General features: G+C 39.3%; 1 protein-coding gene across 1 annotated transcript in view; it reads left to right on the forward strand.

Annotated features, from left to right (window-relative positions):
* Positions 1-883: 883 nt before the first annotated feature.
* The window catches only part of LOC149184771 (autophagy-related protein 18g-like), a 45474-nt gene continuing 20661 nt past the window's right edge, over positions 884-25696 (forward strand). The window contains exons 1-6 of the mRNA XM_089417698.1: positions 884-1638; positions 4802-5242; positions 5346-5774; positions 6072-6317; positions 6408-7244; positions 7354-7523. Coding sequence (XP_089273824.1) covers positions 1450-1638; positions 4802-5242; positions 5346-5774; positions 6072-6317; positions 6408-7244; positions 7354-7523 — 2312 coding nt within the window. The 5' untranslated portion in view covers positions 884-1449. The remainder of the gene's footprint in view (positions 1639-4801; positions 5243-5345; positions 5775-6071; positions 6318-6407; positions 7245-7353; positions 7524-25696) is intronic.

Genomic DNA, 25696 nt, shown 5'->3' on the forward strand with positions numbered 1-25696 from the left:
ATGGATTAAAGGTATAAGGTGTAGTCTTGGTAATGGATGAGCAATTGATGTTATAGAAGTGTCACTTAGGACACTTGTGATAGATATGACAATGAAATGGTTTTTCAATGAAAGTCCTGTGCATCAAATATTGCTGCATTTATTGAATAAATCTCATTTGGTTTACAAACATTCATAATTGGAGCATGCATATTTATAAGTTTACTTAAAATCACTATTTGGCTTGGGTGATTTGGGCACATATTCTGAATCACAAATTACCTTCTCTGTATCACTATTTGTGGCAAGTTGCTTGCATATACATGTAAAATATAGAGTTATTTTTTTTGGCCATACTTGGAGTTTGTCCCAAACACTTGCACTTTGGACAATCAACACCTATTATTGGCTTATTGTAGAGAGAATACCTCTTCAACTTTATAAGCAATAACTAGCCGCACTATCCAAGGTTTTTTTTTTTAAGATATCACATTTTCAATGTAATGTCACACCATTAAACTATCATCTTTTATGGGGACAATTTCTTATAAAAAAAATCACATAAAGAAAAAAGAGGCCAAACAAAAAAGTAATTATCTTATCCTAAATCAATCATTATATCACTAAAATTCTAAAATCTTTATAAACACCTTTAACAATATAAATGTCATAATATATTATTATAAATTCATATTTGATATAGAATTGTATTTTTTTCTTCTTCTAAATTATTATAAAATAAATATATATTTTTAAGATTTCTTGAGCCAAGTGACATAATAACACAATCTTGCAACAAAAACAAAGAGCAGCTCCTGTATCCAAGGCAAGCATAAGTAGAGCGCATTTCCTCAAAGATACACATACTTTTCCGCAACCATAATTCAAATAAACATTCCACTAGTTGACAGCTTATCCGGCCTAAAAATCTGGCTTATCATTATTAATGGTGGTATGGTAGGAAGGCAGGGTAACCATGTTGGAACTCTGGTAACCCGGTGGCCGGATCCCGACGTTGAACGGTCGAGGGCGAAGGAATCCGAGGCGTTTAAAAAAACAAAGAGATGTTGTGTACAATAAGTAATCAATTGTGTTTTGGGTTGTGATGCTGAGGAGGATTGGTGAATTTTGGGGAGAGGAGTGTGGGCGGTTGGGCATTCATTTATACCCAACATGTAATAGAGTTGGTATTCCGTGTTGGCAATCCGGTTTCATGATTTTCGTTGTTGGAATATTCGACCCCGGTGGATTCGAAACCGGGTCTCCTCCTCTCTGGCCCCCCTTTACACTTTCTCTTCACAAGGCCTTCGCATGGATCGCCTGTCCTCCTTGCATTTGATTGTTGTTCCGCTTTCCCTCTGCATGTAAAATTCATCACACAAAGACATCTGTACATATACACGTTTCTGGCCATTTATTTGCAGGCTCAAAGGCCGGTGATTGGGGTTTGGTTTTATTTTAATTACAGATATGAGAAATGATATGAACAGATCATCTCAGTCCCGTAGAAGTGAGAGGAGTGGTAGCTTGTTCCGTGCTTTTTCCAGCTATCTGCGTAGTGCTTCTGCATCCTCTGTTGTTTCCACCGTGCGCTCTGCTGGGGCTTCTGTTGCTTCTTCAATTCTGCCCTCCGACGACGACGATCGGCACAGAGAACAGGTTTTCTTTCTCAATTTCTGGTTTTCTTGTCCTGGAAAAGATGAAATTCAGTCAAAGGCGCACATTCTGATCTGTAGGAGAGCAGGGGAATTTTGGGGGTTTTTTTTTTTCCGCCAATTGGGTATTTGCTAACTTTGCAATCTTAATCTGGCGAAATCTGTTTATGTTTTTAACAGCTGATTCCCTCCAGGATATTTTATCCCACGAACCCAAAATGATTTAGGAAATTTTATAATGGAAATGTCCAACAAGGCCTTAATAACCTAACATCTTTGATTGAATTTCCAATAATTTTAATTTTGATTTAAAAGAGGAGGTTCTCTGTACCAGGTACGTCAAAAACAAACATAGTCTCCATTTTTTAGTAGAGGATCGGTGGTTTTTACTTGAATACATGTTATTGGCTTTTTAATCCTCAATGGAAGAAATTGGGCGAGGATAGATCCTCAGGGCTTGACTTTTGAGGTGGGTAGCGGTCATCCACAGTACGGATAATGGGAGGTTGCATCATTTTGCAACTTATATGTATCACAATATCGGTGCTACACATAAATTATTGTTGTATGTTGTTTCAACATTAATCTCAGGATCATTGTTCCTGATGACAATAACTGATTAATACCTCTTGCCCTTAATCAGTATACATTTTCCAACATTAATCTCTATGAACATCTTTCCTGATGATGATAGCTGATTAATACATCTGCCATCATTTGTCATGCACGTTGCAATTGACTGACTGCTGAGTCAAGCTTAAGCTGGTTTTCAAACCTCACCATATTTATTCTTTTCCAAAAAAATTGCCAATGAATCGCACATCCTTACTGCAAACTTTTATAAATCTGTTTAATTGTTATCACTCATACAAATGTTTGCCATATGGATGTTAAAATACTTTATCTATATATTAAGAAAAACCTTTCATTTAATTTTTAATAATTTATATTAATATTTTTAATAACGATATATATATAAAATTCACATTAATACGTCTATATTGAATTTATTAAAAAAATATTTCACTTATCCTAGCCTCGAAATCGAACCCAAAATTTGCATTGCGTTCAAAGAATCTTTCCGTAATTGAAAGGTGCCCTCGTGACAAAATCGGATCCAAAATTTGCATTGTGCCTCTCCCCAAAATTTAAGAGTTCACTGATGACAAGTACAAAAATTAAAACCAGGATTATAAAAGCAGAAATATGCAGATTCTGGGATCACCAGTGGCCAGAGGATCATCCTTCTTATTATTGCATGGCGCTCTGCGTTCCTTATTAGCGGCTCGAGCTCGGGACCTCCCATTGCCTCATGCCTGGAATTTGAATTTGTTTTGAATGACGCAAATTATATCCCAGTTATAACTCTCACCTCTAAAATGATCTTCATAGGTTTCTTAGCAGTCTGTGGAAAGGAGGGGGTTGCTGAACTCGTTTTGGAGTCACGGCCCTTAGTTCTGAAGGGCAATTCTTCAACTACTAGTGTAGACTCAGAAGAAATTCGTTCCATGGTTTTGCAACATTAAGATAGATTCCTCTCAAATAGCAACTGAATAAACAGAACAAGCAAAAACAAAGTCTCATGCCATTAGGGATCAATGGAGACATTTAGTCATAGTCTATGAGATGGACGATTTGGCTGATTCAAGTGTTAAAAACTTAAAACTAATGTATTCATCTCGTATAAGTCCACTTCATGGCAAAGCTTTTATGTACATTGCACACTTTACCTTAATTTAATTTATACAAACCATCCTAATTCGTTGCAATTGTTGTAAATTAGTTTGTAATAATAACTTTAATAAGTATAACTTTCAAGTACCCAGCTCCAAGGGATAGCTCAAATGGTCGAGTTCCCGTTGCTAAGCACTTTCCCAGTTGGGAGGTCACGGGGTCAAATCTCCTCGACGCCCTCGGGGTTAGGCCTGTTAAGATTAGCCAACGGGCAGATCCCTTCGGGTGGAACTGCCCCGATATTTACCGTGGATGTAGCGGCCACTCAGTGACCGTGAACCACAGCTTAAAAAAAATAACTTTCAAGTACCTATTACAGCTGTGATATGAACAGGAACAGTCTGTTACAGAAACAGCTGTGATATGAACATGAACAGTCTATGACAGAAACTTTTCACAGGCCTCTAAATGATATATACGTAATATTGTCAAAGAGCTGCAAAATTTAGATAAAATTTTTTCGTTTCAAGGAACTTCCCCAATAAAGTCTGAAGTTTCCAGATTCTGCTTTTGTCCATAGTGAAATATACCGACGCATGCAGAATTGAATTTCTAGATTGTGCAGTACAAGGATATATGTTTCTTTCTTCAACAGCACTATCTTTGGTAACTTACATCAAGATTTTTACAAGTCTAATAATGATGTTTCTTCTTCAACAGTACTATTTCTTGGTAACTTGAATCAAGATTGTTATAACTTATAAGTTGCACACTGCATTTTATTTTTATTTGGGCATGTTTGAGGTTACACTCTGAGTAAGCGATGTCAATTTCAAATAAGTCCAACGGAGTTGAGGACTGATTTTCTATCAAATTCCATCTGTCAGGTCTTGAATGCATGGCTCTTTCTATTTTTGACTTTCAATGTATGTGTCCAGAGTCGAGAATAAAGTTTATACCCTTTGGTCCGTGATAGAAATTTCCAATCATACTCTTTCATGCAAATTTTGTTCAGTTTGTCACTTCTTGCTTGGGCCTAGCACCCATTGAAGTTTACTAGTTTTTTTTCATATGCATGTGTCTCCATTTTCAGGTATTTTGCATTAGAAACTGCTTTAACCTGTCACGATACCTTTTATCTTGTCATATTTCAACTAGTTTGTTCATCCACGAAATGGAGGTTTTAAACATTAAGCTTAAAGAGTCGAACGTCTGACACTTAACTAACCATTTGCAAACTGTAATTGTTTTGTTCAATTGAAAGTGGTATTACACCTAGCAGTTCTACTTGCAAAAGTCAAACTCTACTTTTTATTTCATTTGCAAAAGTCAAAGTCTACTTTTCGTTTTCTGTATTGTTTAAACTTAAAGTGAAGTTCCAGGAAAAAGTTGGGTGCTCATTAAATTCCACTCTCAGGGTATCCAATTATAATTTAGCCTATGCATTGTAGTAGTGGTTGCTGACTTTGTTTCAATTCATCTTCTGGGAGCAGGTACAATGGGCAGGCTTTGACAAGCTAGAACTTGGCAGAGGCATTATTCGCCATGTTCTTCTGCTGGCATATACAAATGGTTTTCAGGTTTGGGACATCGAAGATGCAGATGATGTGCATGAGATTGTCTCAAAGCGCGATGCCCCAGTTGCATTTCTGAAAATTCAGCCGCGGCCAATTACACTTGACACAGAAGATAATAAATTTAAAGATGTCTTTCCGTTATTGTTGGTTGTTACCAGTGATGCTATTGTCACTGAAGGCGGATACGCTAAAAGTGGGGGAAGCTTACCTCAGTCAGGTGGCAGCAGTTTTGTCCCAACGGTTGTTCGTTTCTATTCTTTGAGAAGCCACACTTATGTAGATGAACTTAGGTTTCGGTCAGCCATATATTCAGTGCGCTGCAGTCCTCGAATTATAGCTGTTGCCCTTGAAACGCAAGTGAGCAATTTGCAGTTCAATTACTCTGAGAGAATTTGTTTACTGGTTTTGCATTGGGTATTTTGGTTCTAGGCTTTCTGACCACTTGACTTGTCCTTCTCAGATCTGCTGTTTTGATGCGGCGACTCTTGGGAATTCTTTTAGTGTGCTGACGTATCCTATTCCTCAAGGAGCACAAGGACCAGGATGTGTAAATATAGGGTATGGTCCAATGGATGTTGGTCCAAGGTGGTTAGCATATGCAGCGAACCATGCTTTGGTTTCAAATAACGGTCGTGCAAGCCCCCAGAGTATTAGCTTGTCATCATCACCTCTGAATGGGAATTTAGTTGCACATTATGCAAAAGAATCCAGCAAGCAAATTGCAGCTGGGATTGTTACCCTTGGAGACATGGGGTACAAGACTTTGACCAAGTACTGCTCAGAGCTTCTCACTGAGGGTGGTAGCTCTCCTGGATCAGGAAGTCCACATTGGAAAAACAATACCAATGCTCTAGTGGGACATGCATATGAGCCTGAGCATGCGGGAATGGTATGTAGTTGCTCAGAATTTTCATTTACCTTAAGAGAAAGAGCTTGTGGAAATATGCTATATATGACGATATGGCCCAGAAGAAAAATGTTTCCCACTACATCTTCCATCCTTGATATGAAATTCTTTGCTCTTTCAAATTGCTGAAGGAGCTTGCCAATGATTGATCAATGGAATTGATTATTTGATGACATCTGCCTAGTTTTTATTTATTCTTTAGCACATCTATGGGATACATGTTTGTAGTTCTTTGCAGTACAAATTTGGAATATCTTGTTTGATAAGTTTATTTTGCAGGTAATTGTGAAGGATTATGTTAGCAAAGCAGTTATTGCTCAATTTAAAGCACACAAAAGTCCTATTTCTGCATTGTGCTTTGATCCGAGTGGCACACTTTTGGTTACTGCATCTGTTCATGGCCATAACCTTAATGTGTTTCGCATCATGCCATCTCCCTTAGGGAACAGCTCGAGCTCTACCATTTTTAATGTAAATGCATCACATGTACATTTGTACAAGCTACATCGTGGGCTTACTAATGCGGTAAATTTCTTATGTTTATCTCTTTATGTTAATCTCAATTTACTTCCAGCTTGTAAGACAGTTACTGATTAAATTTAAAGTTCTGAACAGGTCATACAGGACATCAGTTTTAGTGATGACAGTCGTTGCATTGCTATCAGCTCATCCAGGGGAACGAGCCATTTGTTTGCCATATCACCCTTTGGTGGGGTGGTAGGTCGTCGTACTCATGAAGGTGCCCTAATGAATGTTAGTATGGGATCTTCTTTGGCACAGGGTTCTACACGTTATTGGTGGTCAAGCTCAAGGTTGTTAAAGTATGATCCACAATTTCCACCCCCACCTCCTATTACCCTTTGTGATGTCCACAAGATAAAGAATGGTAATGATGGTTGGTGTAGTACTATTAGTGGTGCTGCAGCAGCTGCTGCTGGGAGGTCAAATATATCTTCTGGTGCTGTTGCTACTGTTTTCCATAATGGTAGAGGTCAGAATCTCCAGTCACAGCTTGGGTATTCTGACATAAGGAATCACCTGTGGGTTTTCTGTCCTTCTGGTCATGTTATACGGTATGCTTTGTCCCCACATGCTGCAACAGATGCATTGCACTGCAGCAATGGTCCTGAAATTGGTGCAGGTTCTTGTGGAGCAAGTCAAGCAGAGGACTCAAGTGGGTTTGTTGAGCCACTCCAGAAATGGGATCTTGGTCGAAAATCAAACTGGGTAGAAAGAGAGCACAGCATTGATAGACTTAATGGTACAAGAGTTGAAAAAGAAAAAACAGCTGCTTTGGCAGGCTATGGAGCTGGGGAAATTCTTGCCCATTCTGGTGACAATGAACAGTTGGAAAAGGAAATGATAATAACTGAAGAGAAGCGTCGTTGGTACCTTTCCAATGCTGAAGTGCACATGCATCAAGAAAGGCCTCCAATATGGACCAAACCTGAGGTTTTAATATGATCTACTGATGTGAAATATCTTTTGCTGCATATTAAATTCATAATGACATTTCATTGCCACTCCCATCATCAGCTTATTATATTATTGTCATGTCCAGATATACTTTCACGTGATCATGTCAGAGATTTCAGAAGAGGAATGGGATGTCAAAGGCGGACATGATGGTGAAGTGGAAATTGAAAAGTTTCCAACTCGTGTCATTGAAGCAAGGAGAAAAGATTTAGTGCCAGTGTTTGATCATCTCAGAAAACAAGTTAACCTGGAAAGGTATGTGGTCAGACTGCATTATTATGTGTTTTTTTGCACAGGATTATCAATTTCATGCCCTTTATTTAAAAAATTTGAGAATTATCTCAATGTAATTTTCAATCAAGGGTATCAATTTTATGCTCTTTAGTTTACAAATATTGATGCAGAGGTATATTCTTAAAGCTTCAGAAAGTTCTCTGATCCCAAAACCCAAAATCCTTCCAGGACCGAAGTCCCTATAACCTCTGCTGCCCTTCCTTCTATCAAAGAGGTGATTGAACTTTGCAAAAAACCTTTCTGCAAACAAAATTAAATTGATCTTCAAGACATGCAAAACACTAAACATGTTTTAAAATGTAAAACATAAATCTGATCCCTTCCTTCCTGGCAGTGTTGCGGGGGAGCGCCCCCCCCCCCTTCGAACCCGCTCCCGAAGCGCGCTCCGGGCGGGAGCGGCTCGGGAGCGGGTCGGGAGCGCGCTCCCAAAATCGCTCCCGGACGGGAGCGATTTTCGGGAGCGCGCTCCCTTAAAAAAATTTACGCTCCCTGCTCTGATAGGGAGCGTTTCAGGGAGCGATCGCTCCCGAGCTCCCGGAGCGTTTTTTAATGCCCGGGAGCGATAGGGGAGCGATCGCTCCCTAATCGCTCCCGGGCATTAAAAAACGCTCCGGGAGCGATTTTTAACCGGCCGGGAGCGGTTCGGCGGAAAAAAATTCCGCCGGACCCGAAAAATTAAAAAAATTTAGCTAATTTTTTTTGTTTTATAAGCCCAATGGGCCAAAAACTTGTCATTACAACTTTGTTGAGCAAGTGATTGAGAGCTTGAGCAAGAGATTGAGAGCTGGAGCAAGAGCTGAGGAGCAAGGAGCCAGAGCTGAGGAGCGAGGAGCAAGTGCCAAGGAGCGAGGAGCAAGCTTGCAGAGGTATGTAACTTAATCATTTAGTTAGTTTAGCTGGTTAGGTAGTTAATTTGGTTAGTTTCATTTACCTGTTTGAGTTTAAAGATCATTAATTTAAATTAAATTAATAAATTAAATGAATTAATCCCAATAAACTAAATTAATTTGCAGATTCAAGACTCAAACCCTACAAACATCAAACACGATGGACCTGAGCATTTTTATTGGCATTTTCCTCTTCCTGGTCCCCTTTCTGGTTATTATGGTGGTGGAGAGTAGGAAACGGAGGGGGCCTGACCCTGAAGAGGTGGATGAAGAAGCCGGAGGAAGTCAAATAGGTGAAAACCCCAGTGAGGAGGATGTGGAGGGTGAACATGAGGGTGAAAAAACTAAACAAGACCAAACTCCATTGTGGAAATATGTTCAGAGGCCTGAAACAGGGAGAGGGGGTGGAACCACTAAATTTCATTGCCCCCATTGCAACACTGATTTCACAGGCTCATACACCCGTTTGAGAAGACACCTTTGCGGGAAAAGGGCATGGGATGGAGAGAAACAAATAGGAATCAGAACTTGCAACGGGGTGTCAACAGTTGATAGAGCCAAATACATAAAGGAAGAGGAGGACGCCCAATACAAAGCAAAAAGATCAAGGGGTTTCTTTGAACCAAGCTCACAAAGAACTCCTTCAGCATCCTCCCAAGGCAGTGGATATGGACATGGAGGCTCAGGGTCATCATCTTTACGCCGTAGAAGCATATCAGATTTCCTTGATGAGGGGTGTAGGAATGATGTGGATTAAAAAATTTACAGGTTCCTCTATGCAAATGGGATACCATTCAATGTTCTACGCTCACCTTATTGGCACGAAATGGTTTCTGCCATAAATGATGCCCCTAAAGGATACAAGAGCCCTGGGTATGACAAGGCAAGAACAGTTGGCCTTGATCATGAAAAAGCAAAAATATCACATTCTTTGAATAAAATGACAAGTTCTTGGACTGACAATGGGGTGTCCATTGTATCTGATGGATGGACAAATGTAAAAGGCAAGCCATTGATAAGTGTTCTTGCTGTGTCCCGAAGTGGTCCCATTTTTCTAGCTGCACATGATTACTCAGACAAGTTCAAGACCGCTATCAACATTGCAGAAGCATTGCTTGAAACAATTGAGCGTATTGGCCCATACAATGTCATCCAAGTCATCACTGATAATGCTCCTAATTGTAAGGCAGCGGGAGCAATTATTGAGGATAGATACCCGAACATATTTTGGTCTGGATGTTTGGTTCACACATTGAACCTTCTGTTGCATGATATTGTCAAAAACAAAAATGAACAATACCAATGGATTGGGGATTTGTACAAGAGAGGAAAAAAAATGATAAAATTTATTACAAATCATAGCAATACCCATGGCCTTTTCCGCAGTCACTCGAGATTGGAGTTGCTGAAGATTGCGAGGACTAGATTTGGTAGCTATTACCTCACCTTCAGGCGCCTTTTGAAGGTAAGAGAGGGTTTAGCTAGCATGGTATCAAGTCCAAATTGGCAGGTGTTAAAGGAAAGGGCTACAAATGTAGCTGACATTGCAGGTTTTGATACGGTGGAGGAGGCCGCTCTTGATGGGCAGTTTTGGACAGCTGTGAGACAGGTATTGGATTTCACCAAGCCAATTTATAACATGATTCGGTTTGCAGATACAGACAAACCGGTGATTGGCGAGGTGTATGAGCAAATGGATACCATGTTGGGGGAAATAAAAGACATTGTTAATAACAGAGATCCCGACTTGTACAATCTGATTCACGATTGTGTGTGTGAACGGTGGAAAAAGCTTAACCTTCCACTACATTGCTTGGCGTATATCCTTACGCCAAAATACTACTCAGATTCTTGGTTGGGCAAACCTGCAGCAGGGGGTGGTGTTAGGACCAAACCCCATTTAGATCGAGAGGTAACTAAAGGATATCTGGATGCATTAGAAAAGTTGGTGCCTGACAGGGAGGAATGTGCAGCTGTGCGCCTTGAAATAGGCAGATACTTCACTGGCAGTGGTTTGTATGGTAACTTCCATGCAATGGACGACAAAGATAAATTTGATTCTCTCACATGGTGGGAAACATATGGCGGCGACGGACTTTTGCGAAAATTGGCATTGAAAGTTCTTGCACAGGTTGTAAATTCTTCTTCTGCAGAGAGGTGTTGGAGCACCTACAGTTATATACACAATGTGAAAAGAAACAGGCTCAACGAAAACCGAGCAGAAAGCTTGGTTTATGTGCACTACAATTTGAGGTTGTTGAGCCATTACTGTGATCGGGCCAATGAAGATCCCACATATAAAATTTGGGACAGTCACCCTGAGGACGACAATTTAGAGGATGGCATTGTACATATGGAAGAACTAGAAGATGAGCTTGTACGGGATGAAGCTGAAGCAGCTGCAGCAGCCATGCCACCTCCACCTCCACCATCCAGTAGCAGTTCTCGGGGCCCGAGTCTTGTTCCATTGCTGTCGCCACCTCCATCGACACCCTCGCGTGGAGGCTCGAGTTCTGGTCGTCGGTCTGGGAGGGAGACTCCTAGAAGACCGCCAAGACCTACTTATACTCCTGGAGACTCTCGTGGCAAGGGCCACTTGTAGATTTACACTTTACTTGTCTTTTTTAGTTTCTATTAGACTTGTCACTTTAGTTTTCATAACCGTTCAGTGTTGAGTTTTGAGTCCTTGACTCTTGACTCTTGACTCTTTCATATCATTATGACATTATGATATTTTTTGTAAACATTATATCACTGTGACAATGAAAATTTGAAGTTTGAAGTTGGGCCTTGGCAATTATAACTCATTGGTAATGATTGTGAATTATGAATATGATGCTTTGTGAAAGACTAAAGTTGTTTCATTTCATCTCATTATTCATGTTTCATTTTATAAATTTTTAACATTTCATATCATGTTAACAGTTAGAAGTTAGGACTTAGAAATATCTTCGATATTACTTCTTGTAATGGTTAAACTTGGCTTACAAGTACAACTTGTTACTTTGGTGATCAATGATGATAAATGTTATTGAATTGAATGTTATTTTAATTTATTATTTTACTAAGGTTGATGACGATTATAATTTCTAGATGATTGATGTGATATGGTTCAATGATCAATTTATGTTTTTTTATGTTTTTTATGTCTATTTCATCATTCTACATGTTTTTGTTGACATATATGTATAAAAAATTAAAAAATATAAAAAATATATATATTTTTAAAAAATCGCTCCGGGATTCGCTCCCAAACCGGGAGCTTCTGAAAATGGTCGCTCCCGCTCCCGCTTCCCGCTCCCGCTCCCCGCTCCCGCTCCCGCTCCCGCTCCCCGCTCCCGCTCCCGCTCCCGCTCCCAAGTAACACTGCTTCCTGGTGTATTAGGGACTTCTTTTACCTGTGGAGTTAATCTACATTGTCAAGCAGGCCACTGCATCAAGATTAGGCTAGAACACCTTGCTGATACCCTCCACAATTGTACAGAAAAATTTGCAATCGCAGAACATTCCTTTAATACCAAGCACCATATTCATTTCTGTGTTACTGGATCTGCAGGAGCTTGAGGTTGGATCTGTGGATCTATGTTTCATATCCATTGAGATCCATGTAGGATGTACCAAACAGATTCTTCAAGTCCAGAAATGGATCCCATGCCCCGCCAAAATGGATCATGTGCTAGCTAGCCATCACATGTAGGATCCCAAGCAAATAAACATTAGAGTTTTAGTTTTTTTAATTAATTTTTTTTAAAGGATGTTTGCCATCTGTTTGAAACCCTAGGCAGCAGATATTCTATCTAGAATTTTAGTTGGATTACTTATTATTAATCTGTGGGTTGTATAGCTATATAGGTAAGTTACTAGTTACTAGGTATTTCTCTCTTTCATGGTTTATTCTGTTCTGCCGCGGGTCTCCAGGCAATACGGAATTTTTGGTTTGCTGTATACAATGTCCATTATATTTCCTTAATATTATCTATATGGTTTTTTTCTTCTGAAAAAAAAGTTACTAGTTACCTGTAGCCTGTAGGCTGTATTGCATATGATAGTGCCAGCAGGAAAGGTCTGAGACATTAAAATTTTAATTTCCAGTTTCTGTCATCTGATGGTGCTAGAGGGAAAGCTCTGGGAAAGGTCTGTGACATTATATAGATAAATGGTAAATAGCGTGTTGATAATTTTCAGTTTTATTTGTGTACACAAGATGGATGTGTCATTAATAAGTTAATCAGATCAATCTCATCCAACTCTAGGTGAAGGCTCCTCTTAGAACAATATGATACATAGCCTATAGCATCTTGTCAAATAGTAAACATCATTCATTTATCATCATACCTAGCTGGGAATCTTTAGACTCTTAAGGTAGATTTCAAGGAAGATGACTGGTTGATCATGATGTAGAGTTGAAATATTCAGATGATGTGCATGTCGACCCATTTTGGGATGTCTTTTGGACCTACTTTACATTTTCACATCAATAGAGTGATCATTGATGAGAAACATAATTTTGTATTTATAATTATCCTTTTTGTATGAGGCATGATGTATAATGATTTCGGTCTTTAGATTTATAATTTATTTAATGATTCTAATGTAGTGATTCATGAATGGTTTTAATTCTTAACTTCGAATATTTAAATTTTTTAATAATATCTTTTGCACGTCATGTGTCCCCACCGTATCTTGGCTTTTCAAAAATCCGGTGGATCTATATCTGGATCTAGACCCATATTCATTCTGTATCTGTTTCCTGGTAACTTTGATTCATTTTGATCAAATGAAGATTCTGGCTAAAATGCAACGGTACTCTTTTAGGCTCATAAGAGAAGCCATTGAAATTGAAAAGCCAAGTAACATTAATTATGAAGATGAGATTTCAACCTTAGTCTTTGTGCTTAACTTCTTTTCCTTCTTCTGTGAGCCTGTTGTTCCACTTTGGGTTCCATTCTTTCTTGTTTTTAGTTTCTTCCTTCTTCCTTTGCCTTAGAGATAATTGCTCTGCTTCGGGTTCCCTCCTTTCTTGTTTTTAATTTCTCATAGTTTTATTGTGGCCTTGTCAAATTAATGTATTCTTTAGTCTTTTCTATCTATTATTTATTTTTTCTTTTATCACATCGATTCTATTAATTTATTCTGGCGCTGTTATTTTAATATCATTTTTTTCCCTTTATTTTATTGCCCAACTGCTAATTATCTCATATTAATCCTTTAGCTTTCCTTGGACATTAAATTTTTTTACCCAACGTTTATTTTCTCCTTTGACCTTTAGTACTTATTCTCCTCCCAGGTAGTATCGTTTCTAATTCTTCTTTAGCTATTTTTTGCTTCCCTTAATGATGAGTGGAGTGTCCCCTTGAAACATTGGGACATATAAATAATAGTATAGTGAAAGCCTTTAAACACCTACAGACACACTTTGACAAATTGGAAATCTGGATTCTCAAAGATAGGAATGTTCATGCAACCACTAGGGAAGCAGAAGTTAGAACTAGCTCATAGAGGGAAACAATATACAAATTTATTAGACATAAAACCTACCTTTTACCATTCTGTAAGGTGGTGTTCTTTATTTGGGTGAAGTGACTATTTACAAGCAATTTTACTCTTCTCATTTAATTGGAAGTTTTGACAAATAGAATATTCTAATTGTAGAGTGGAGTCAATGGGGTCTAGCCCAGGTTTTTAAAGCAAGAGGTTGTTATCCTCCCCTTTTTACTTGCCTATAAATGCTGGCTTGTTTTCTAGTCTTTTTGTCATGTTCTGGTCTTTAGAGGACATTATTATAAATTTCAATTTCTCCAAACTTTTTAAATCCTTTTTTCCCCTCATTTTGAATATCATGCATCTTCTGTTACACTGAAAAAATGTGATTAAATTGGCAAAACCATTGATTGTCTAGGTGATAATGTATCTGACTTCTCTCCTTTTTATAAGGTAATATTGCATTTATAACCAAGCTATAGTACATACTTGTTGGCATTCCATCACATAGAGCACAGTGATCTTTGATTGAAATGTTTGAGAAGTGTTCAACCATCTTTCGTTGGATGCTTTGTAACAAGTCCAACAGTTCTGTCAACATCTGATAGATAGTCAGATAGACAAATTGTGGGAGTGAGGATATATATCCCATTAGAAGGCATCACAAGATGACTTACTCTTCAATTGCTTTCCATGAAAATGTTTGTTAACATCTATCCAAAAATAATTACATTAGCTTAGTCTGGATATATCTTCTTCTCTTCTTTCTTGATGAAAAAATCCCTATTAAATTTGGAGAGAGCACTTAACTTTGACAAAATGTCTTCAATAACAGTATACTACACAAATACCACTACATTCTGCTGCCTTCGCATATCTCCAAGGGTGTTGAACCTAGGTCTCCCCCCTAGTTGGACTAACGATTTATCCTTTGGAGCGGAACAGATTGAATTCTCTAGATATTCCTGATTTACTCTAGATGATGTATTTCACTTGTTTTGCATTTCAGCATCTAGGGGTGTCTAAGGTGGCATACATCCATGTGGAGGCTCTTCAGGGTCCAACATTCATCTCTGGAGCGCAGCATTAGGGCTGCAATGTCATAAATGCTCTTATAGCAGGGCTAGACATCGTCATCAATGTGCTGGAAAGGTGTCAAGTCATCCCTCAAGGGAGATCCAATGCATCTATGGGATACCACCTGAAACATACCCTTAAGATAGAGTGAGATCAAAATCATTAAGTAAAGAAACCATTAAAGTATCATAGTGAACCATATTCAATGCCAGGGGTATAAAAATACTTCACACAAACCTTGCCTTAAAATGTCTTTCTAGCTGATGAATTGTAAGCAAGTTACTGGACTTGTTTCAGGGATGATTATGCAATTAGCCCTATTAGGTGTTTCCATCCCCCAAGGGTAGGGATAGTTCCTAGGTAGGCTCTCAAACCATAGGTGCATGTGATAAGTGTGGTCATGGAGTGAGAAAGGTTTCAAGGAAGATGGCCATAGTCATGGTGGCAGCTAAAGGAGGTCCAACATCTTGAGTATTATGATGATAAGAGGGAGCAGTCACGGAGGCTTGAGTTACCCCTTTCCTTGGTCCGTTTTTTCCACCCCTTTGGTGTGCCTTTTACTTCAATAATTTGTTTTCTTTCTTGCATAGCTTATGTGACTAGCTTGCTAAATGCTTTTCAAATACCCCCTAAAGATGCAACGGTTTATTTCTCATCAGGGCAGGGACATTATAAGTTCCTTTGATTTAGATAAAGCATGAGATGTTTAGGAACTGGGTGATGGCTGATGAGGGGGATAGAGCTCAGTGTAGGCATCTGTCCACATGCTTATTACTAGTCCTTTGCAGTTTTCATTTTTATTTAGTTGTGGCCATATATGCTTTTATTTTTCTTTTTGCTGCATCAACCTCTGAGGGCAAAGTTTTCGGGCTCTGACTCAGAGATGTGGATATAGTGTGGCAACACCAATGATAGATGACAATCAAATCACAGAATGGAAATGAATATCAGAGACAAATGGAAAATGGTAGATATGGATTACCTTGGACATGCTATATCAATCAATGCCTCCTATTCGTGTCTCTCTTGAACAATGGGAAAAAAGACATTAGGGAAGGTCACACTGGACTAGGGGCAAAGTATAACCTCCTAGGTGAAGTTTGGGAACAAGAGTACAATCAAGAGCGGTCAATCATCCAGCCTACCATAGTATACCTTTTGATAGACGACTCACTTTCCTTCAAGAAGTATGCTAGCTGGGAAGGAGCCTAACTTGAAAATAGGTGGAGAAAATTGGAGTAAAGCTGTTTGTGGATAATCATAGGGCTGCTGGTTGACTTGCTGACCAAAAGGGGAGAAATGTTTTCTTCTAATACATGCTGCAACACTCTAATGTGAAATGAATTTCCCATTATCACGGGGATGATTTGCATATTGAAAGCAACAATTTGGTTGAGGGGATTTTTTTTGATATTATAGAGAAAAGGCCAAAGTTACATGATTCATTGGTGTGTATCAAAATTGTAGGATCAACTGTGGGTGTAGTAGTTGTCGCAAACTTTAGATTCATAGGTGCAACAATATACATTTTTATAGCATCTATGTGTGTGAGTGTGAAAATTCAACAACTTTAAGAACAATTGAATCAAAATCAAAATTGTAAATTAAAATATATAGATGTCAAACATCTTCCTAAATTCATTAACCGACATTCACATTATACAAAAATGACAGGTTTCACATTTAGGCTTCATGCCTAATGAGCGCTTAGCAACTAAACTTCATATTGCTAGGCCCCATGTTGGGTGGCCTAGCTAATATAGGTGGGTTGGCCAAGAAGGTATCCAAAATATTTTGGGATCAGTAAATGCTTCTAAACCTTCTTGATATAATCAACACTTCCCATGCATGTTGAAAAGTAGTGAGTAAGGGTCTTCTTGACTTGTGCCTTAGTCAATATATGAAGAAGAATCACAAAGCCATATAACCATATGCACAACAAATTAACACACAAAAATTAAACTGGCGGAAAAGGCAGAGAGCCATCATGTAGTCTCTCATGCTCATGTAATTCACATTATTCAAATAATTTAATAATACATTTAAATACATGAGTAAGTGGTCTTAAGATAGTGATAGTTAAAAATACTTGTTGAATATCATCTCCAAAACATAGGTGATAATTGGTTTTCTGACAAGAAATGAAAGTGAATATGGCTAGGGTTTGCCCGAACAGTGTTATGGTTGCCGTCGTATCGATCCCTAAGGCCGCCTCCAGGGCCGAAGGCGATCCAGTTTGTGGGAGAACGGAGAACGCTGCGGGTTGGCTGCCTCTAACGCGTCCGCCTACAGTGAAATGCACTGTCTACCGCAGTCAAAAACCGCAGAACTATTCAGATTTGCACGGCTATGTATCGGTGGGGGTTGCAGTAAAGGCATTAGAATGGTCCGGCCCTCTCCAAATCTCTGAAGCAGCCCGGATCATGAGCGTATGTACCTGGAAATTGCTGGAAGCGGTGGGTACAACAGCAAACCAACATCTGCATGCTGGGACAACGGAAATTAGGGCCGTCCCGAAGGAGAGAGCTGCAAACACGCCCGAGACCAGTGATATTCAGGTTACCTTCGATTTGGGGCTCGGATCTCTTTTTGGGGGCGGAGATCTGGTTGAAATTGTTTCGATAAACACAGGATCTGTCAGCCTAGGGTCGATTTGGCTCACCCCTCCACGGCCTTTTCATGCAAGGAAAGACAAAGGGCTGCATGGGGCAGATCCGCCCATGTACTCTCATACATGGCCCAAAATCTATAGTTCCAGGCCGGATCTCTCGAATCTGAAGAGGCAGAACGAAGACATCAACCCTAGATCGGGCAGAGTTGATGCAGACCTAGTCACCAGGCAGCAGCTCGAAGGCTTCAATCATAGATCGGGTCGAACTCCTGCAGATCTTGTCATGCAAAAGGAAAAACGAGCAAAATCAGGACCAGATCTGGAAGTTTGCCTACAACCAGAGCAGGTAAAAACTTTTTGTTTTCAGATTCTGATTAAACCCCCACAGGGGAAAACTCGTTTAGTATGGGTCCATGCAGGAAGCACTTCTCTGCAGTTGAAACAACAAATCTGGGCAGAAATGGGATACCCCGTGCAGATCCAACACCTGGTCAGTGGTAGGTGGTCACTCTAGGACTGTAGATCGATGGAAAGCTATGAGATTGGGCCAGGCTCCATTATTACTCTAAACTTCAGATTGAGAGGAGGGGCTCCACCTCAAGGACAGCAAAACGGAGACAAGGGGAAAAAAACTGCATCCTACAAAAACATTCTTCAGGGCAGCAGAGACGTAGGGCCATCTTCAGATCCAAGCAGAAACATACCCAGGCCATACATTGTAGATCAGGCAGAACAAACCCCAGCCTTAAATCTAGATTCTACAGGGCTTGACGATTTCATCAAATCCTATGAAACACAAGCTCTAATCTGCCGATTTAACAGCTATTGGCCCAAACCCTTGGATCTATTCCATTGGATTTTTACCAGATGGACCATGGAATGTGAGATTCACCTATGTTCTAAGGGGTTTTTTATCGTAAAATTTACATCCCAGGAAGTCAAAGATACAGTCATCAGTACAGGGCCATGGTTCTGGGGAACTTCGGGGCTGTTTTTGACCCCATGGTTCCCGGATTTTGATCCAAACAAAATGACTGTAACCAAAATGCCAGTCTGGGTCAGACTATACAATCTTCCTTTGCACTTCTGGAACGATCGAGTCTTGGAAGGCATTGGAAACAGTATAGGGAAATACATTAAAACAGATCTGGAAAGGATTGATGACAGGATCTATACTTTCGCACGTATTTGTGTGGAAGTAGATTTAAGTAAAGGGCTGCCGGACAGTATAAGGCTGATCTACAAACAACAAAACTGGCAGCAAGTACTAGATTATGAAAACACGGCCTTCAGATGCAGGCTATGTAGGCAGACAGGACATCTACAAAGCACATGCCCAGAAGCAAAGAAAACCAACAAGAAGCAGAAAGGGAAGCAGAAGAAAGGATGGCAATTCTCACCTCCAGATTCTGAGGAAGAAGAGTCAGAAGCAGAGGAGGAAGTGACCCCTGCAGAGAAGACTGAGATATCACAAGAAATGGAGAATCAGAAGGGAACCAGTCCGCATGACAAGACAGAGATGACAAGGGTGGATCCAAGCATGGGAGGCATCAAACGTCATCACCACTCTGATACATCAGACTCAGACAAAGAAACCATCCCACAGAATGCAGAAACACAGATAGTCATAGCTTCGATCGAACCCTCTCAAGGAGAGTGGCGTAAGGTCGAAAAGAAAAAGGGGAGAAAAACTTGAAGCACGAATCTCATTTGCAGCTGGAATTTTTGTTCTGTTTCTTTTTTCTCTCTCTTTCCTCTCTTCTCATTTTCTCTTTTTTCTTTTGCACGTTAGCCTCCTAACGTTGCGGGGGGTGCGAAAGCACTCGAGCCTTAGTGGCAAATGCTAGTGTAACTTTCATTATTTTTTTAATAAAAGTTACTGCTTTTTCCTTTGGAAAAAAGTGGTCTTAAGATAGTGCGTTTATCTTAGACTCACTTGGTTGAGACAATTTCTCAACTTACACACTAATTTAGGAGAGCTAGTTGGAGAGAATCTCTCATCCAAACTAGACTTCTTAGTTTGAGGAATTCTCATGATTTTATTTATTTATTTAATAATTGGATTTATTATTGATTTTTAAGAGAGTGAGGCTAACATTCCCCCCTAAATGATAAATCCAAAACGAACAAAGAACCATCTTCCAAGTTCTCAAGTTGATCCTCAAAAAACATTTGCCTGAAAAACCGCCAACGCTGGATGTTGAAGAAACTACAATGTGAAGAGACCATAAGTCAGTTGCATGTCTGATTCATTTTTGAATGTCGCTTGACAACTCTATCATGTGCCAAGCCACAAAAGGATCCAACTGTCCTTTGCTTGAAAACAACATCCGGTGTCCACTGACACAATTTGATGAACGCCCACTGGCGTATTTGCTGATGATGATCACCCACTGGCTGATGGAGATGCCCACTGGCTACTTCGCTGATGTTGTCGAGATTTTCAGTCTAACAACCACTTGTCAATTTCATTGACATTTTCCCCCCTTTGTCAGCTGAAAGGAGAGGCAATCTTCTCGAAATTATATCTGAACACCCCCCTGTAGGTGGAGGAGTATCTCATTGGTGTACTCCCCTGTTCAACTGCATGAGAGTACCATCTTCATTTGACTGTTGGCTGCAATATGTGTGAGTGAATCCGATTGTAAAACTTGTACAATCTTCTGGCTGTGGATGACCATTCCCAGGGATCAATCCATGAATAATTTATCTTCAATCTGGCTGACTGTCGTTGGTTGTAACATTTCTTTGATGTATGATTTGCCTTGCCATAATGGCTGCAAGGATGGAGATCAAAACATTGATTTTCTAGATGACCGGTTCTTTGACAATGAGAACATTTCAGTTTGTCTGCAACGTGAATTTGTGTGCATATCTGTTTGTCTACAACTTCAGTTGTGTGCATTGACGTCGATCTGCAAGTTGCTGAGAACTTGCTGAGGTGATTTGTTCAAGTAATCTGGCACTGACGAATTGAATGGGCTTTGAATAATCAGGGATATGTAAGTTGTCGTTATCTTTGACATATCCTAAGCCGCGTCGATTTCGATTACTTTGAATTTCTTCCCATGGCTTGATGATGGGTTTGGAAGAAAGTTGAACTGGAACAACTTCAACACTTGAAGCTGGTTGGATGAATGAAGTTGAATGATCAGCTGTCTCTGGATTGGTCAAAGACTTGGAAGCAACACGCTTCTCTTGCAACTCATTTCTCTGCAGTTGCGACTCCAGTTGAAGGAACTCAATCGTTTCATGTGCATGTTGAATATGCACTTGAATGTCAGCAAGAGTTGTTTTGCTGATGTTCACCATGTCACCAGCTGATGATAAAATCAAATTGGTAAGAATTTGGGACAGTTGAATGTGTGTTGCCATGTTAGCTTGCTCACTTTGAATTCAGGCTCGCTGGTACTGTTGCTTATTGCTGATGTTGTAAACACTTGCTAGAGTTTTATAACTTGTTTGCTTGAACTCTTGATTTCATGCTCGCTTGATGACGATTGCTTTGCTTGAATGCTTCACTGACACTTTGTGAATGCTTTAATCAACTTCACACTGGCTCGTTTGTTGTAGATGTCGTGCTTTGAACTTTCGCACTTGATTTTGACACGCTCACTTGCTTGGTGGTTTAATTGACACGCTCGCTTGCTTTGCTTGCCCTTGATTGATTACTGACACTTTGTGCTTTCTTGAAAGTACTCACTGAATGTGTTGATTTTAAAAAAGAAAGGGTGTCGAACATTGTCGAAAATGCACCCAAGAGACAAATTACAAGTTCAATCTTGATGACTCAGTTGAAGACTTACTTGACTTTATGTATTCACCTTAACAATTCAAATTAGGGTGTCGGTTACAACCGAGAATGCACCCTTACAATTCAACTGAATTTAACATTGATTACAATTCAACTTACAAATTATGATTTACAAGTTACAATTTTGTATGGAGCTTATTAAAAAATGATTGTGCAAGTCCAATTTCCAAAAAATTGTTGTTGAATTGCTGCAAAGATTGTTGATGTAGATGACAACTTGATTGGATGTTGATGCAGAAATGTCTTGACTTGAATGCTTGATTTTGTAGCGTCCTTAACTTGATGGCTTTGATTACATGATGTGAAATGTGCGTGCTTGGAAGATCATCTTATCAAGTTGATGATGTGACGCTTTGTGCGTACTCAAGCTTGATTACAAGAGCTTTGATTAAGTGTTTTTAGACTTAAGCTTGCTTATGTGTTTGTTTAAGCATAATACAAAGAGATAATTTGAACACAAGTCATGCACATGCATTCATTACACACGGTGTACCTAAGATCCCCTTATTCAATTTCTGGCGGATCTAGGACACAAACACCACAAAAATTATGATTTTATTAATCATTGGAGTACATCATTCTTCAATGTCACAATTTTGTTGTGGAAACTTCTCAATGAGAATGTCACACTTGCAAACTTTTGTCTTCAAAAAACTAACTCAACCTTTTAGAAATAAAAATATTCACCTATCTCTCCAAATACAAAAATAAATTTACCTTATCTCTCCATTACAAAAGCTTCATTATCACACATGTGATTTCTAATGTAAAAATTCCCACTTCACACTACACCACTCTTTTGTCTCCCACTTTCTTATGAAAGACCTACGTAAATCTTGGAAACAACCACACTAAGTGAGTGTCATACATTTATTTATAAATATTAATGAAGGATATTCAAGCATAAGAGAAGTCTTCAATTCTAAGAAATGTGCAGACCCACGCTAAGTTTTAAACAAAGAATCCAGGTTATTGTCAGTATTGCTGCGAGTTTGCAAGCAGCAGTGGCCAGAAACTTGAGTTGTGAAATCTCATACCATTCGCAGCCAACCTCATACAAAAGCTTGCATTGAATTTTGCCTTTACTGCAACACTACCCAATTCCTTATTTTGTGTTCTAAAGATCTTCTTTCGGGATCAGATAGTTCCTCTGAAGAGGATGAATTAATCGGAAATCTGGGTTAAAATGTTGGCCAGAATGTGGTTAAATGCCCTCTCGAACGGTCAGGCCATCAATTCACAGGCTCGCAATATTTACGCCGGAGCATTAGCCAATCCATCCATTGCCTGCACAAGGATCACAACTCCCTCCGGTTGTCTGAGCTCTCTGCTGGATTTTAAAAGGTTCCATGCGAACAACCGTGGCTGCGGTAAGCGTTATCAAACAGTGCTGAGAACAGCTGGTGTCAGTCCCGGCATTGCACAAAACAGGGTTCTAGGGAGCACAACATCAAGAAGTGCTGGAAATGAAGTCCAGAAAAGTGGTGGGAAGAAACTCACTTCTAGGAATAAGAAGCATTCTGGAGTGAATACCTCAAAGAAATGTCAAACAGAACAGCGACAGATCAAGGAAAGCCCTAAAACTACCAAAGCAAGCTTGAAGCATTCCCCTGCCAATGATCATGTGGATCAAAGCCCCTTGTTAGGCTTGGAATGCTAGCCAAACCTGTTGTGCCATTGTGTCCACTAGTTCACGCATGCTTGGCTGCCCTCACGCGGCTCCAAAATAATCCAGAGGCACGTTTCCACAGTTCTGTGGCTCAACGCACAAGATAGTCAGACTGCTCCATCGAAAGAGAATACATAGTGTTTGAATGCACAATCGATTCCTCAACAAGCCACAGCTCCGATACCACATAAAGAAGAATCACAAAGCCATATAACCATATGCACAACAAATTAACACACAAAAATTAAACTGGCGGAAAAGGCAGAGAGCCATCATGTGGTCTCTCATTCTCATGTAATTCACATTATTCAAATAATGTAATAATACATTTAAATACATGAGTAAGTGGTCTTAAGATAGTGCGTCTATCTTAGACTCACTTGGTTGAGACAATTTGTCAACTTACACACTAATTTAGGAGAGCTAGTTGGAGAGAATCTCTCATCCAAACTAGACTCCTTAGTTTGAGGAATTCTCATGATTTTATTTATTTAATTTAATAATTGGATTTATTATTGATTTTTAAGAGAGTGAGGCTAACAATATAGACCCCCGCTCAAGTCTTCCTTAGCATGCACGAGTTCCTAGAAATTAGAACAAGTCATGAAGCAGTTAACTTATGCGCTGAATTTGGAGGCTCAGTTTTGTTTCTCCAAGTGCTAGTTTATTTTTGGAAAGGGACGAGTGAGAGTCTCAATGTCTAATTGAGGCTAGGACGAGTTACAAGAGCCAGTTTGACTCAGTTAACTAATCAATCACAAGTCCGACTTCTAAAATTAACTTGCCAGATTTAGCTGAGTCGAATTGCATAAAAGGAGGTCGAAAGGCACAATTGTAACATTATTGTTGAGCACAATTTTTGTGTGTGAGCTGGTTGTGAGAAGAGCGTACCTAGGAGCAGCCTATACGCAGATCCTTGGCAGAGAATTTCCTTGCAAAAGTGCGTTAGGATTTAGGAAGAATTCCTAAATAATAGGGGCTGTCCAGCGCTAGGAAATAGGAGCCAGACAACGCAAGGAAATAGGGAGCAGAGGTCGAGTCTTGCAGGGAGGTTTCTAGCTTAGTCCAAGCAGTGAGATAAGTTGTATTCTCTGTTGAAACAATTGCCTTGTAAAGAGATCAGATTGCTCTATTTTCTGTCAATAAAATTCTATAGCTAGCAGAGGGTTTTCCCAGTTGGGTTCCCTAGAAAATATTGTGTTATTATATTGTGTAACTATGTTTTAATTTTGTGTCTATTCCGCGGCAAATTCTTAGTGGATAAATTCTGGGTCTTGGTGAATCGAACCCAGTTTCAGTTGGTTTATCAAGCAGCTTCAGAATTCCAAGGAAGTTGTACAATTCATGCATCAACCAGGAGCTTTTATTGTGCATTTCTTTTAAGGTTTTTCCATTAAGAAAGGAGGGTAGAATTTATTTAGAATGTGACACTATCTTTATGAGGGGTGAAGCTTCATTAGTTGCAATAGTTTTTCTTATGAAGGTTTGTCATAGAAAGGAGTTTTCCCCCATACACATTGCAATGCTCTAATCTGAAGTGAATTTCAAAATTATGAAGGGGGTGTTTTGCATAGTAAAGGCAATAATTTGGTTGAGGGGTTAGAATTATAGAGGGGGCGACTTGCATATTTAAGGGAACGAAAGGGGGAAAGGTTACATGATTCATGGTGCATGTTAGAATGACTACAAGGATCAAATATGGGCTTGGTAGTCATCCCAAATCTAGGATTCACAAGTGCTGACAATATATATTTTTCACAAATTTTAGGAACAATTGAATTAAGATCGAAATTTTAAATATCAAGGTGCTAAACATCATCACAAGGCCATAGACCATAGTTATAAAATATCTATATGTTAAACATCATCATAAAGCCATAGACCATGGTTATAAACATTCACATATATGGCAAAAATGTCATATTTCATCATTCAAGCATTTAATACACAATCATATCTTAAACTTCAATATTTACTGTATGATAATTTGATATTAATATATAATGATTCATAACAGTAGTCCAAATCAGTCTCTACCCCCATCCTCTGGTGGAACATCATCTATGTTGACCCTCAACTGATCATAATAAGCTTTGCTAGAACCTTGGATATAAGATTTATGGATAGAAACATGCTCACTAATAAAAGGAGCTAACCTTGTCTCATCCTCATTTTGAGAAGGCTTGATGGATGAAGAACCCAATTGAAGTTTAACAATCAACATTTTGGGGTTATCTAAGTCACCTTTTTTGAAATTCACATCTTGCAACTTTGAAGGCCTTCCTTTATAATCGTCCTTTGATGGAGAGATAAGATGAAGATTAGTGTGAATCTCAGCAAGATCTTTTGCCCTTGTTGATGCAATTCTATCTCTTTGTTGATGCATGCTCTAGATTGTTTGTATAGTTGAAGAGTTGCCAGCATGTGAAAGGACTCTGATTGCAACCAACAAGTAGTTGCATTTCTTGAACCTCAAAACTATTAAATGTACACCATGAGATAGGGCTCATAGAGCCCCTATCAACAAATGAATGTTCATTTCCAAATGCACCAATCTTGTGGCAAATTCAACAAATTGTTTCTTTAGCTCCAAAA

Source organism: Pinus tabuliformis, chromosome 3_2 (genome assembly GCF_031772625.1).
Source record: "Pinus tabuliformis cultivar Carrire ecotype Pingquan chromosome 3_2, CPIR1, whole genome shotgun sequence".
In the NCBI taxonomy this organism is placed as follows: Eukaryota; Viridiplantae; Streptophyta; class Pinopsida; order Pinales; family Pinaceae; genus Pinus; species Pinus tabuliformis.